We start from the raw sequence: 13,824 nt of genomic DNA, 5'->3' as shown, positions 1-13,824 counted from the left end.
CTCCAAAGTCGTGCAGGTTTGTAGGTTAATTGGCTTGGTAAATGTAAAAAATGTCCCTAGTGGGTGTAGCATAGTGCTAACGTGCGGGGATTAGTTGGTCTAGGTGGACCGAAGGGCCTGTTTCCGCGCTGTATCTCTGAACTAAACTAAACTAAACAGCAATTGTGGAGATAATATAAAAGCAGAAACTGCTGGAAATATCTGGCAGGTCAGGCAGCATCTGTGGAAGTAGAGTTTAAGGTGGCCACCAGCGCAGGAGCGGCCTGCAGGCTCAACATGCACATCCTGAACAGCACAGTGGCGCAGCAATAGAATTGCTGCCTTACAGCGCCAGAGACTCAGGTTTGATCCTGACCACAGGTGCTGCCTGTGCTGAGTTTGCACGTCTCCCTGTGACCTAATTTGAGGAAGGACATTCTTGCTATTGAGGGAGTGCAGCATAGGTTCAGCGCAGGGACTGTCATATGTTGATAGAATGGAGCGGATGGGCTTGTATACTGTGGAATGTGAGTCTGTGGAATTCTCTGCCATTGTGGAGGCCGGTTCTCTGGATACTTTCAAGAGAGAGCAAGATTGGGCTCTTAAAGATAGCGGAGTCAGGGGATATGGGGAGAAGCAAGAACGGGGTACTGATTGGGGATGATCAGCCATGATCACAGTGAATGGCGGTGCTGGCTCGAAGGGCCAAATAGCCTACTCCTGCACCTATTGTCTATTGTCTATTTACCGCTTGGGTTTTCTCCGGGTGCTCCAGATACCACAAAGACGTGCAGGTTTATAGGTCAATTGGCTTTGGTAAAAATTGTCCCTGACGTGTGGGATAGAACTGGTGTGAACGGGTTGCTGATGGTCATAGAAACATAGAAAATAGTTGCAGGAGTAGGCCATTCGGCCCTTCGAGCCTGCACCGCCATTCAATATGATCATGGCTGATCATCCAACTCAGTATCCCGTACCTGCCTTCTCTCCATACCCCCTGATCCTCTTTAGCCACAAGGTCCACATCTAACTCCCTCTTAAATATAGCCAATGAACTGACCTCAACTACCTTCCGTGGCAGATAATTCCAGAGATTCACCACAAAATGTTTTTCTCATCTCGGTCCTAAAAGACTTCCCCCTTATCCTTAAACTGTGACCCCTTGTTCTGGACTTCCCCAACATCGGGAACAATCTTCCTGCATCTAGCCTGTTCAACCCCTTAAGAATGTTGTAAGTTTCTATAATATCCCCACTTAAAAAGTGGGGTTACATTAGCTACCCTCCAATCCTCAGGAACTACTCCAGAATCTAAAGAGTTTTGAAAAATTATCACTAATGCATCCACTAGTTCTGGGGCTACTTCCTTAAGTACTCTGGGTTGCAGCCTATCTGGTCGGCGTGGACTCAATGGGACAAAGGGCTTGTTTCTCTGAGACTAAAGCTCAGCGTTTTCGTCGCTCTGCCCGAGTCTGTCACTCACCAAGTTGACAAAGTCCTGGTAGCAGACCCTGCCCTGGGGGCTGTCGTCAGCCAGGGCCAGCAGAACCTGCAGCTTGTGGGCCTCCAGCTCCGAGCCTCGAGACCGCAGGAGGCCACGGAATGCCTCCGTGCTGATGTAGCCCGTGTTGCCGGGGTCAAACTGCCGGCAGAGCAAAGCAAACAGAGGTCAGAGCACGGCAGAGATCCCACTACAGCAGTGGCACGGCGGTGGATTCCCCCACCCTACCCCACCCTTCCCCCCTCTCCTGCCTACCCCACCCTCCCCTCCTCCCTCCACCCCCTCTCCTGCCTACCCCACCCTCCCCTCTCCCCTGCCTAGCCCACCCTCCCCTCCTCCCTCTCCCCTGCCTACTCCACCCTTCCCTGCCTACCCCACCCTCCCCTCCTCCCTCCACCCCCTCTCCTGCCTACCCAACCCTCCCCTCCCCCGCCCCTGCCTACCCCACCCTCCCCCCACCCCCTCTCCTGCCTACTCCAGCCTCCCCTCCCCTGCCTACCCCACCCTCCCCTCCCCCCTTACCTCCCCTCCCCCACCCTCCCACTGATTCCTTAGGGCAGCACGGTGGCGCAGCAGTTCAGTTTAGTTTACTGTCCCGTGTACCGAGGTACAGTGAAAAGCTTTTGTTGTGTGCTAACCAGTCAGCGGAAAGACAATACATGATTACAATCGAGCTGTTTACAGCGTACAGATACATGATAAGGGAATAACGTTTAGTGCAAGGTAAAGCCAGCAAAGTCCGATCAAGGATAGTCCAAGGGTCACCAATGAAGTTGATAGTGGATGAGACAATAGTTAATAGGTGCAGGAGTAGGCCATTCGGCCCTTCGAGCCAGCACCGCCATTCAATGTGATCATGGCTGATCATCCCCAATCAGTGCCCCGTTCCTGCCTTCTCCCCATATTCCCTGACTCCGCTATTTTTAAGAGCCCTATTTAGCTCTCTCTTGAAAGCATCCAGAGAACCGGCCTCCACCGCCCTCTGAGGCAGAGAATTCCACAGACTCACCGCTCTCTGTGAGGAAAAATGTTTCCTCGTCTCCGTTCTAAATGGCTTACTCCTTATTCTTAAACGGTGGCCCCTGGTTCTGGACTCCCCCAACATCGGGAACATGTTTCCTGCCTCTAGCGTGTCCAAACCCTGAGGTAATGAGTTGCTTCCTCACAGCGCCAGAGACCCGGGTTCGATCCCCACCACGGGTGCTGTCTGTGTGTTGAGTTTGTATCTTCTCCCCGTGACCTGCGTGGGTTTTCTCCGGGCGCTCCGGTTTCCTCCCACACTCCAAAGACGTGCGGGTTTGTCGTTTAATTAACCAACCCGTACACTATCCCACACACCGGGGGACAATTTGAACCCAAATAACCTACAAACCCGCACGTCTTTGGAGTGTGGGAGGAAACCTGAGCGCCCGGAGAAAACCCACGCAGGTCACGGGGAGAAGGTACAAACTCTGTATAGACGGCACCCGTGGTCGGGATGGAACGCGGGTCTCTGGCGCTGTGAGGCTGCAACTCTATCGCTGCGCCACTCTAACGAATCGGAGGTCTGGGGGGGGGGGGGTGTATGTGTGCGGGGGGGGGTGAAGGGTGGATTTGGGGTCACAGGAGCGGGCGGGCTGAAGCAACATGACAGCTCCCTTGGTCTACACCGCCCGGCAGCATAGCCCCGAGAGAGGTGGGTGTTGGGCACACGCTGATGTGTGTCGACACCCGCGGTTGTACCTGTGACTTCCACACACCTTCCCAGTGAAAGTGTGGCAGCTCGTTCACGAGTGTGTCGTTCACTCTGTGTAAAAATAACACCAGGGACTTGGCAGACTTAAGGGGGGGGGGGGGGGGGGGGTGCAGTTTTTGTGAAACAGGGGCTCCTCATCCACTGACTCATCCCGGAGAGGGGCTGTGGGTGAGAGGTGGTCTCTTCCATCGAGTGGTACAGGGTGGAGGAGAGCTAGGGATCAGGACCCTTCTTCGGACCCTGGAACCAGACCCGAAATGTAACCCATCCGTGTCCTCCAGAGATGCTGCCTGACCCGCTGAGTTACTCCAGCACTCTGTGAAACGTCACCTATCCATGTTCTCCACAGATGCTGCCTGACCCGCTGAGTTACTCCCACTCTGTGAAACGTCACCTATCCATGTTCTCCACAGATGCTGCCTGACCTGCTGAGTTACTCCAGCACTCTGTGAAACGTCACCTATCCATGTTCTCCACAGATGCTGCCTGACCCGCTGAATTACTCCAGCACTCTGTGAAACGTCACCTATCCATGTTCTCCACAGATGCTGCCTGACCCGCTGAGTTACTCCCACACTCTGTGAAACGTCACCTATCCATGTTCTCCACAGATGCTGCCTGACCTGCTGAGTTACTCCAGCACTCTGTGAAACGTCACCTATCCATGTTCTCCACAGATGCTGCCTGACCCGCTGAATTACTCCAGCACTCTGTGAAACGTCACCTATCCATGTTCTCCACAGATGCTGCCTGACCCGCTGAGTTACTCCAGCACTCTGTGAAACGTCACCTATCCATGTTCTCCACAGATGCTGCCTGACCTGCTGAGTTACTCCAGCACTCTGTGAAACGTCACCTATCCATGTTCTCCACAGATGCTGCCTGACCCGCTGAGTTACTCCAGCACTCTGTGAAACGTCACCTATCCATGTTCTCCACAGATGCTGCCTGACCCGCTGAGTTACTCCAGCATTTTGTGTCTCATCTTCGGTGTAAACCAGCATCAACAGATCATAAGTGATAGGAGCAGAATTAGGCCATTCGGCCCATCACGTCTACTACACCATTCAATCAAGGCTGATCTATCTCTCCCTCTCAACCCCATTCCCCTGCTTTCTCCCCATAACCCTCGACTCCCGTACTAATCAATAATCTAACCGTAAAATTATCCATTGACTTGGCCTCCACGGGTTTGAAGATTTCCTCCTCTCCGACGAGAGTTCTGCAGCATCCTCTCCTCGCTGCCCCCCCCCCCCCCCCCCCCCCCCCTGTGATTCTACACCTCTACATCACCGTCTGTATCTCTCGTTTCCCTTTCCCCTGATTCTCAGTCTGGGGACCTTCCCCTTGATCATAGACAATAGACAATAGGTGCAGGAGTAGGCCATTCAGCCCTTCGAGCCAGCACCGCCATTCAATGTGATCATGGATGATCGTCCCCAATCAGTACCCTGTTCCTGCCTTCTCCCCATATCCCCTGACTCCGCTATCTTGAAGAGCCCCATCTAACTCTCTCTTGAAAGCATCCAGAGAACCGACCTCCACCGCCCTCCACAGACTCACCACTCTCTGTGAGAAAAAGTGTTTCCTCGTCTCCATTCTAAATGGCTTACGCCTTATTCTTAAACTGTGGCCCCTGGTTCTGGACTCGCCCAACATCGGGAACACGTTTCCTGCCTCTAGCGTGTCCAAGCCCTTAATATCTTCTATGTTTCAATGAGATTCCCTCTCAACGTTCTAAACTCCAGAGTGTACAAGCCCAGCCGCTCCATTCTCTTGGCATATGCCAGTCCCGCCATCCCGGGAATTAACCTTGTAAACCTACGCTGCACTCCCTCAATAGCAGGAATCTTCTGCATGGAACCCACAGTACACTCTGTCGCACTCCCAGTCTGAAGAAGGGTCTCAACCTAAAACGTCACCCATTCCTTCTCTCCAGAGATGTTGCCGGACCCGTGGAGTTACTCCAGCACTTCGTGTCTATCTTCGCTTTATCTGATCTTTAGTTTAGTTTAGTTTAGAGATACAGCGTGGAAACAGGCCCTTCGGCCCACCGAGCCCGCGCCGACCAGCGATCCCCGCACGCTAAAACTACCCTACACACACTAGGGACAATTTACACTTATACCAAGCCAATTAACCTACAAACCTGTACGTCTTTGGAGTTTGGGAGGAAACCGGAGCACCTGGAGAAAACCCACACAGGGCATGGGGAGAACGTTCAAACTCCGTACAGACAGCACCCGTAGTCGGGATCGAACCCGGGTCTCCGGCGCCACAAGCGCTGTAAGGCAGCAACGCTACCGCTGCGCCACCGTGCCGCTCTGTTTGGAGATCATGCAAAGAAGTCGCTGTTCATTGTACTTCTGTACACGTGACAAAAACAAACCTGAAGCTAATCTACATCGAGCTCCCAGAACCTGCGGTTAATGTGCAGGGAGGAACTGCAGATGTTGGTTTACACCGAAGATAAACACAAAATGCTGGAGTAACTCAGCGGGGCAGCCAGCATCTCTGGAGAGAAGGAATGGGTGACGTTCCGGGTCGAGACCCTTCACAGTCTGAAGAAGGAAGGACATTCTTGCTATTGAGGGAATGCAGCGCAGGTTCACAAGGTTAATTCCCGTGATGGCGGGACTGTCATACGCTGAGAGAATGGAGCGGCTGGGCTTGCATACTCTGGAATTTAGGATGAGAGGGGATCTTAATGAAACATATGCAATTATTAAGGGTTTGAACACGCTAGAGGCAGGAAACATGTTCCCGATGTTGGGGGAGTCCAGAACCAGGGGCCACACAGTTTAAGAATAAGGAGTAAGCCATTTAGAACGGAGATGAGGAAACACTTCTTCACACAGAGAGTGGTGAGTCTGTGGAATTCTCTGCATGGTTAAATGCATTTCGTTGTCTCTGTACTGTACACTGACAATGACAATTAAAATTGAATCTGAATCTGAATCAGAGGGCGGTGGAGGCCAGTTCTCTGGATACTTTCAAGAGAGGGCAAGAGAGGGCAAGATGGGGCTCTTAAAGATAGCGGAGTCAGGGGATATGGGGAGAAGGCAGGAACGGGGTACTGATTGGGGAGGATCAGCCAATATCACATTGAATGGCGATGCGGGCTCGAAGGGCCGAATGTCTCGACCCGAAACGTCACCCATTCCTTCTCTCCAGAGATGCTGCCTGATGATTAATGTTTGGAGACTCAGGGTGGGGGGGGGGGGGGGGCTTCTTGCACAGATAGTTTGTGGGATCGGACTGTGCAGAAAGGCTCCATTCATAAACCAGACCAAACAGCCCATCCCTCCCTCCCCGTTGCCCAGGGCAATGCCACAGCTGTGACCCGTGAGGTTGCCATGGTTTCACGATGGAGTGCGTTGGATTAAAGAGCCCCCTCCCCTCTCTCCCATGGTGGGGGGGGGGACCTTGGGCTTTGAGTGCCAGTGTCCCGGGAGCTGGGGTCAGCCGTGTAGAAAACAGCGATTAACATTTGAATGGTTTGCCAAAACGACAGCGGAACCTCAAACAAGCATCTGATGAACGCAGATCACTCAACCCCAACAAATGACACAAAGTGCCGGGTAACTCAGCGGGACAGGCAGCATCTCTGGAGAGAAGGAATGGGTGACGTTTCGGGTCGAGACCCTTCTTCAGACCGAGAGTCAGGGGAGAGGGAAACAAGAAATATAGAACACAGAAATTAAAGATATGCAACTGGACTGGGCTGGGTTGGACTGGGTTGGGCTTGGCTTGGCTTTGCTGGACTGGACCTTCACTGGAGTTTAGAAGGGTGAGGGGAGGGGGAATCTTATAGAAACATTTAAAATTATAAAAGGACTGGACAAGCTAGATGCACGAAAAATGTTCCCAATGTTGGGCGAGTCCAGAACCAGGGGCCACCGTCTTAGAATAAAGGGGAGGTCATTTAAGACTGAGGTGAGAACAAACTTTTTCACCCAGAGAGTTGTGAATTTATGGAATTCCCTGCCACAGAGGGCAGTGGAGGCCAAGTCACTGGATGGATTTAAGAGAGAGTTAGATAGAGCTCTAGGGGCTAGTGGAGTCAAGGGATATGGGGAGAAGGCAGGCACAAGTTATTGATAGGGGACGATCAGCCATGATCACTATGAATGGCGGTGCTGGCTCGAAGGGCCGAATGGCCTCCTGCTGCACCTATTTTCTATGTTTCTATGGACTGGACCAGGCTGGGCTGGGTTGGGCTGGGCTGGGCTGGGCTACATCTGTAGAAGTTGGTAAAACTTTGTTGGCGGTAATGGTGGCGCAGCAGTAGAGTTGCTGCCTTTTACAGTGAACGCAGCGCCGGAGACCCGGGTTCGATTCTGACTACGGGCGCTGTCTGTACGGAGTTTGTACGTTCTCCCCGTGACCTGTGTGGGTTTTCTCCGGGTGCTCCGGTTTCCACCCACACTCCAAAGACGTGCAGGTTTGTAGGTTAATTGGCTTGGTGTAAATGTAAAATTGTCCCTAGTGTGTGTGTAGGGTAGTGTTGATGTGCGGGGATCGCTGTGGAAGTGTTGCTGCTGCCTGTTTGGTCACAGGCTTGCGTCCTGCTATGGTTTACGCTGCGGCTTTGTATTCTTGTGAATAGCAAGTGAGAGGACTTGTGTTTGATGGGACAATGTGTCGAGGGGGAGAGGGATTGTATCGTTCTCAACCTCCTGCCCGCTGTACGGGTCGCAGCTGCTGTTTGCAAGGATGGCCTTGTCCAGCAGCCTTCATTATCCCCCCCCCCCCCACTCTTGGGGGGGGGGGGGGGAGGGTAAGGGGGTCTGTACTCTGGAGCTAAGGCTCGGCTGAAACCCCCCTCCCCCCCCCCCCCCCCCCAACACTTATTTACAGTCGGGCGGAGAGCAGGGACAGCTGCCTGCAGATTGCGTCTCACAAACAATCACAGAGGCCGGCTTGTGTTGTGGAGCCTCCCCCCCCCCCGCCATCTCCCCTCCTCTTGCAACCACCCTCCCCCTCCCCCTGCCATCTCCCCACTACCCTGCCCTCCCCCTCCACCCCTGCCCTCCCCCTGCCCTCTCCACACCCCCTCCCCCCCCCCCCACCCTATTCGGCCCATCGAGTGAGTCCCCTCCACCATTCAATCATAGCTGATCTCTGCCTCCTAATGCCATTTTCCTGCCTTCTCCCCATAACCCTTGACACCCATTCTAATCATGAAATTGTCTGTCAGGTTGTCGGCTGAACGGAAGCTGGAGTGGGGGTGGGGGGGGGGGGGGGGGGGGGGGGGGGGGGGGGATTTGACTGGACTGGGCTGGGTTTTGCTAGACTGGACCAGACTGGATTGGATTGGGCTGGACTGGACCCGGCTGGACTTCCTTAGTCAGTTCTACTGAATCTAGACTTCAGTCATTCTTGAACAAGCTTCAGTGAATGAATATTTAGTTTATTGTCACGTGTGCCGAGGTAGTGAAGTTTTTGGGGTGCTTACCAGTCAACGGAAAGATGATTCCAATCGAGCGGTCCACGGTGTACAGATACAGGATAAAGGGTAGAACGTTTAGTGCAAGATAAAGGCAGATTAAAGATAGTCCGAAGGTCTCCAATGAGGTGGCCAGGGGTGGGAGGTCAGGACCGCTCTCCAGTTGGTGTTTGGCTGTGTTGTCCGTCTCTGACCCTCCCACCCCTGTTAGACTCCCATCAGCAGCTGCCCATCCCTGACCCAGCGACCAGGTTTTATGGACATCTGTGTCGGAAGGAACTGCGGATGCTGGTTTAAACCGCGAATACACACAAAATGCTGGCGTAACTCAGCGGGCCAGGCGGCATCTCTGGAGAAAAAGAATAGGTGACTGAAGAAGGGTCTCGACTGGAAATGTCATCTATTCCTTTTCTCCAGAGATGCTGTCAGTTCCGCTGAGTTACTCCAGGCTTTTGTGTCTGCCTTCATGGACATTTGGACAGGTGCACGGAGACAAAAAGCTTGGATGGATATGCAGGCAAATGGGACCGGTGTGGATGGGTCGGCATGGACGGGTTGGGCCGAAGGGCCTGTTAATGCACAAGTGACCCCAACTGCCTCTGAACTGCAGATTTTCACCAGGTAAATATTACAGACCAATGTGTTCAGTTTTGGCCACCCCGCTATACACAAGGATGTTAATGAACTGGAATGAGCGCAGAGAAGATTTACGAAGGTGATTAGTTTAGTTTGGAGATACAGCATGGAAACAGGCCCTTCGGCCCATCGAGTCCATGCCAACCATCCATCACCAATCACGCAACAAAAGCTTTTCACTGTACCTCGATACACATGACACTGAACTGAACTGAATCCGTTCGCTATAGCTCTATAAGCAGAAGGTTCATATATAGAATAACTGATTTCTGAGAATGAGTACTGACTGGAATCCAATCAAGAGATTCAGAGGGTTTATATATAGAATCACAAATATCCAGGAATGAGTAGTTCTTAGTTTAGTTTAGTTTAGAGATACAGCAGGGAAGCAGGGCCTTCAGCCCATCTAGTCCACGCTGACCACACTAGTTCGATGTTATCTCACTTTCTCATCCACTCTCCACACACTCTGGGCCAATTTACAGAGGGCCAATTAACCTACAATCCTGCACGTCTTGGGATGTGGGGGGAAACTGGAACACCCGGAGGAAACCCACGCGGTCACAGGGAGAACGTGCAAACTCCACACAGATAGCACCCCGAGGTCGGTATCGAACCCAGGTCTCTCCCTGTGTGGGTTTGTGTCGGCAACAGTTCAGGAGGAGGGACAGGGAAAGGGATGGGCAGGGGGGCGGAGGGATGGGGAGGAAAAGGGATAAAAGACACTCACTTGGTCAAAGAGGACTTTCCAATGCTGCAGGAAAATGTAACGCCGGCATTCAGGAGAGGAGATAAAAACAGAATAAGGTTCAGCAGATGCATGGTATCTCTCTCTCTCACACACCATGACACACAACACACACACACCATGACACACACACACACACCATGACACACACACACACCATGACACACATGCACACACACCATGACACACACACACCATGACACACAACACACACACCATGACACACAACACACACACCATGACACACACACCATGACACACACACACGCACCATGACACACAACACACACACCATGACACACAACACACACACCATGACACACACGCACACACACCATGACACACACACACCATGACACACACACACGACACACACACACACGACACACACACACCATGACACACACACCATGACACACACACCATGACACACACACACACCATGACACACATGCACACACACCATGACACACACACACCATGACACACACACACACACCATGACACACAACACACACACCATGACACACAACACACACACCATGACACACACACACACCATGACACACACACACACACCATGACACACACACACGCACCATGACACACAACACACACACCATGACACACAACACACACACCATGACACACAACACACACACCATGACACACACGCACACACACCATGACACACACACACCATGACACACACACACACGACACACACACACCATGACACACACACACACGACACACACACACCATGACACACACACCATGACACACACACCATGACACACACACCATGACACACACACAATGACACACACACACACACACCAGGACACACACACAAACACACACACACCATGACACACACACACACACACACACCATGACACACACACCATGACACACACACACACCATGACACACACACACACAAACACTCTCTCACACACGCACGAGTGCATGAACTCACATCCTCAGTGCCCAAGGGCATTCCGCGGCCGGTTCCCGCTTCCACTCCACGTTGTGGCCGCGGCTTCCCGCCTTGTCTCTCGCTCTCCTCCATCTCAGCCCCGGCCCGGCCCGGCCCGGTTCACCCACACTGGCGCCGGTCCATCCCCCGCCCCCCACACCAGGCGGCGGAGAGTGTGTCAGAAGGAACTGCAGATGCTGGTTGAAACCAAAGAAAGACACAAAATGCTGGAGTAACTCAGCGGGACAGGCAGCAACTCTGGAGAGAAGCAATGGGTGACGTTTCGGGTCGAGACCCTTCTTCAGATCAAAGATCATAGAGGCTTGTTAGTATCTTTGCTTCAGACTGGTTTGGGATAAGGGAAACGAGAGATATAGACGGTGATGTGGAGAGATACAGAACAACGAATGAAAGATATTGCAAAAAAGTGCTGATGATAAAGGAAACAGGCCATTGCAAGCTGTTTATAGCAAAGTTACTTCTATGATCTTTGGTTTGTAGGGTGAAAATGCGAAGCTAATGCGACTTGGGTGGGGGAGGGATAGAGAAAGGAAAGACTGGGCTGCAAGCTGCCCAAGCGAAATATGAAATACTGTTCCTCCAATTTGCGTTTAGCCTCACTCTTGACAGTGGAGGAGACTAAGGACAGGAAGGTCTGTGCAGGAATGGGAAGGAGAATTAAAGTGTCCAGCAACCGGGAGATCAGGTAGGTTCAGGCGGGCTGAGCGATGGTGTTCCCGGCCCGGGATGCGGTCAGTTCACGAACAGTTTCCCAAACATGAAGCAAGGACTAACAAACGGCCGCTGTTGACCCGAGAAACTTGGATCTGTATTAAAGTTGCGACGATCGCAATCTCTTGGCAACTGGTCACACTCTGCCCCTTCCTTCCCCCGGCTAGTAAAACCCCTCTCTCCCTGCTTAGTAACCCCTCTCTCCCCGACTAGTTAACCCCTCTCTCCCCGGTTAATAACCCATCTCTCCCCGGTTAATAACCCATCTCTCCCCGGTTAATAACCCCTCTCTCCCCGGTTAATAACCCCTCTCTCCCCGGCTAGTAAAACCCCTCTCTCCCCGGCTAGTAACCCCTCTCTCCCCGGTTAGTAACCCCTCTCTCCCCGGTTAGTAACCCCTCTCTCCCCGGCTAGTAAAACCCCTCTCTCCCCGGCTAGTAAAACCCCTCTCTCCCCGGTTAGTAACCCCTCTCTCCCCGGTTAATAACCCATCTCTCCCCGGTTAATAACCCATCTCTCCCCGGCTAGTAAAACCCCTCTCTCCCCGGCTAGTAACCCCTCTCTCCCCGGCTAGTAAAACCCCTCTCTCCCCGGCTAGTAACCCCTCTCTCCCCGGTTAGTAACCCCTCTCTCCCCGGCTAGTAAAACCCCCTCTCTCCCCGGTTAGTAACCCCTCTCTCCCCGGCTGGTAAAACCCCTCTCTCCCCGGCTAGTAAAACCCCTCTCTCCCCGGTTAGTAACCCCTCTCTCCCCGGCTAGTAACCCCTCTCTCCCCGGCTGGTAAAACCCTTCTCTCCCCGGTTAGTAACCCCTCTCTCCCCGGCTAGTAACCCCTCTCTCCCCGGCTGGTAAAACCCTTCTCTCCCCGGTTAGTAACCCTTCTCTCCCCGGCTAGTTAACCCCAGCCAGGTTAGTGAAGAAGCCGAGACTTGCCTGTACTCACTTTTCACTCCCCGAATCCGCTCCTCCTGTAGCGAAGAGGCGACACTGTAGCAAATTGCTGTAACAATCTCTGCAGCAAATGAGCCGGGGAGAGAGGTCCCGTGTGAAACGCGGTGAGAGGCGCAGGTCTCTACACACCCTCTCTGAACTGTACATCACCCTCCTCCCTCCCTCCCTCCCCCCACCCTTTCTGAATCAATTAAACCACAGCATCCCACACACACACGGTTGCCTGAGAAGATGAAGCAGCGAGCGCATAGATTATCTGCCTGGACAATTGACATATTTAGTTTCCTCCTGCATCTGCCACCGAGCTGCTCTCCCCACGGATAAATGCAACGATATCGAACAGTCAGTCCATCACCGGGCAACAAGGGTCCCGACCAGAGACGTCACCCAGTGGAAACAAGGAACCGCAGATGCTAGTTTAAACCAAAAATAGACACAAAGACACAACAAAAACGTGCCCTTCTCACACGTAGGCACAAAAAAAGTTGGAAGGTAGACAAAGTGCTGGAGAAACTCAGCGGGAGAAAAAGGTAACGGGTGCTATTTCGGGTCGAGACCCTTCCCCCCCCAGTCTGAGAAACGTCGCCTATCCATGTTCTCCAGAGATGCTGCCTGACCCGCAGAGTTACTCCAGCACATAGTGTCATTCCACTGGACCAGGCCCTTCGGCCCACAATGTCCGTGCCGAAAAGATGCCAAATTAAACTAATCTCATCTGCCTAAACATAATCCATACCCCACCCCTCCCCCCTTCCCTGTAGATACATCTAAATTATTCTTAAACGTCCCCCCCCCCCCCTTAGCAGCGCCCCACCTGTGTAAAAACCTGCACATCTCATAAGAAATAGTAGAATTAGGCCATTCAGGCCATTCGGCCCATTAATTCTACTACGCCATTCAATCACGGCTGATCTATCTCTCCCTCCTAACCCCATTCTCCTGCCTTCTCCTCTTAACCCCTGACAACCCGCACTAATCAAGAATCTATCTATCTTTGCCTTAAAAATATCCACTGACTTGGACTCCGTAACCTTCTGTGGCAAGAATCCCCCAGATTCACCACCCTCTGGCGAAAGGACCCCCTGATTCCTTTTGAAGGGTCTCGACCAGAA

The 13,824-nt window shown here is 52.7% G+C and overlaps 1 protein-coding gene across 2 annotated transcripts in view; it reads right to left on the bottom strand.

The window, feature by feature from the left end:
* The window catches only part of rhbdl3 (rhomboid like 3), a 31,241-nt gene extending 18,420 nt beyond the window's left edge, over positions 1-12,821 (bottom strand). Inside the window, exons 1-4 of one of the 2 annotated variants that reach the window (XM_033044648.1) lie at positions 12,705-12,820; positions 11,030-11,226; positions 10,030-10,053; positions 1,462-1,620 (exon numbers count right to left, since the gene is read on the bottom strand). In XM_033044648.1, the coding sequence (XP_032900539.1) occupies positions 1,462-1,620; positions 10,030-10,053; positions 11,030-11,122 (276 nt within the window). In that variant the 5' untranslated portion in view covers positions 11,123-11,226; positions 12,705-12,820. Of the gene's footprint in view, positions 1-1,461; positions 1,621-10,029; positions 10,054-11,029; positions 11,227-12,704 lie in introns of both variants that reach the window. The other variant, XM_033044649.1, reaches the window with a different exon arrangement.
* Positions 12,822-13,824: the final 1,003 nt, after the last annotated feature.

The sequence above is a fragment of the Amblyraja radiata genome, chromosome 26 (genome assembly GCF_010909765.2).
Source record: "Amblyraja radiata isolate CabotCenter1 chromosome 26, sAmbRad1.1.pri, whole genome shotgun sequence".
In the NCBI taxonomy this organism is placed as follows: Eukaryota; Metazoa; Chordata; class Chondrichthyes; order Rajiformes; family Rajidae; genus Amblyraja; species Amblyraja radiata.
This window is presented reverse-complemented; position numbering and strand designations above follow the sequence as displayed.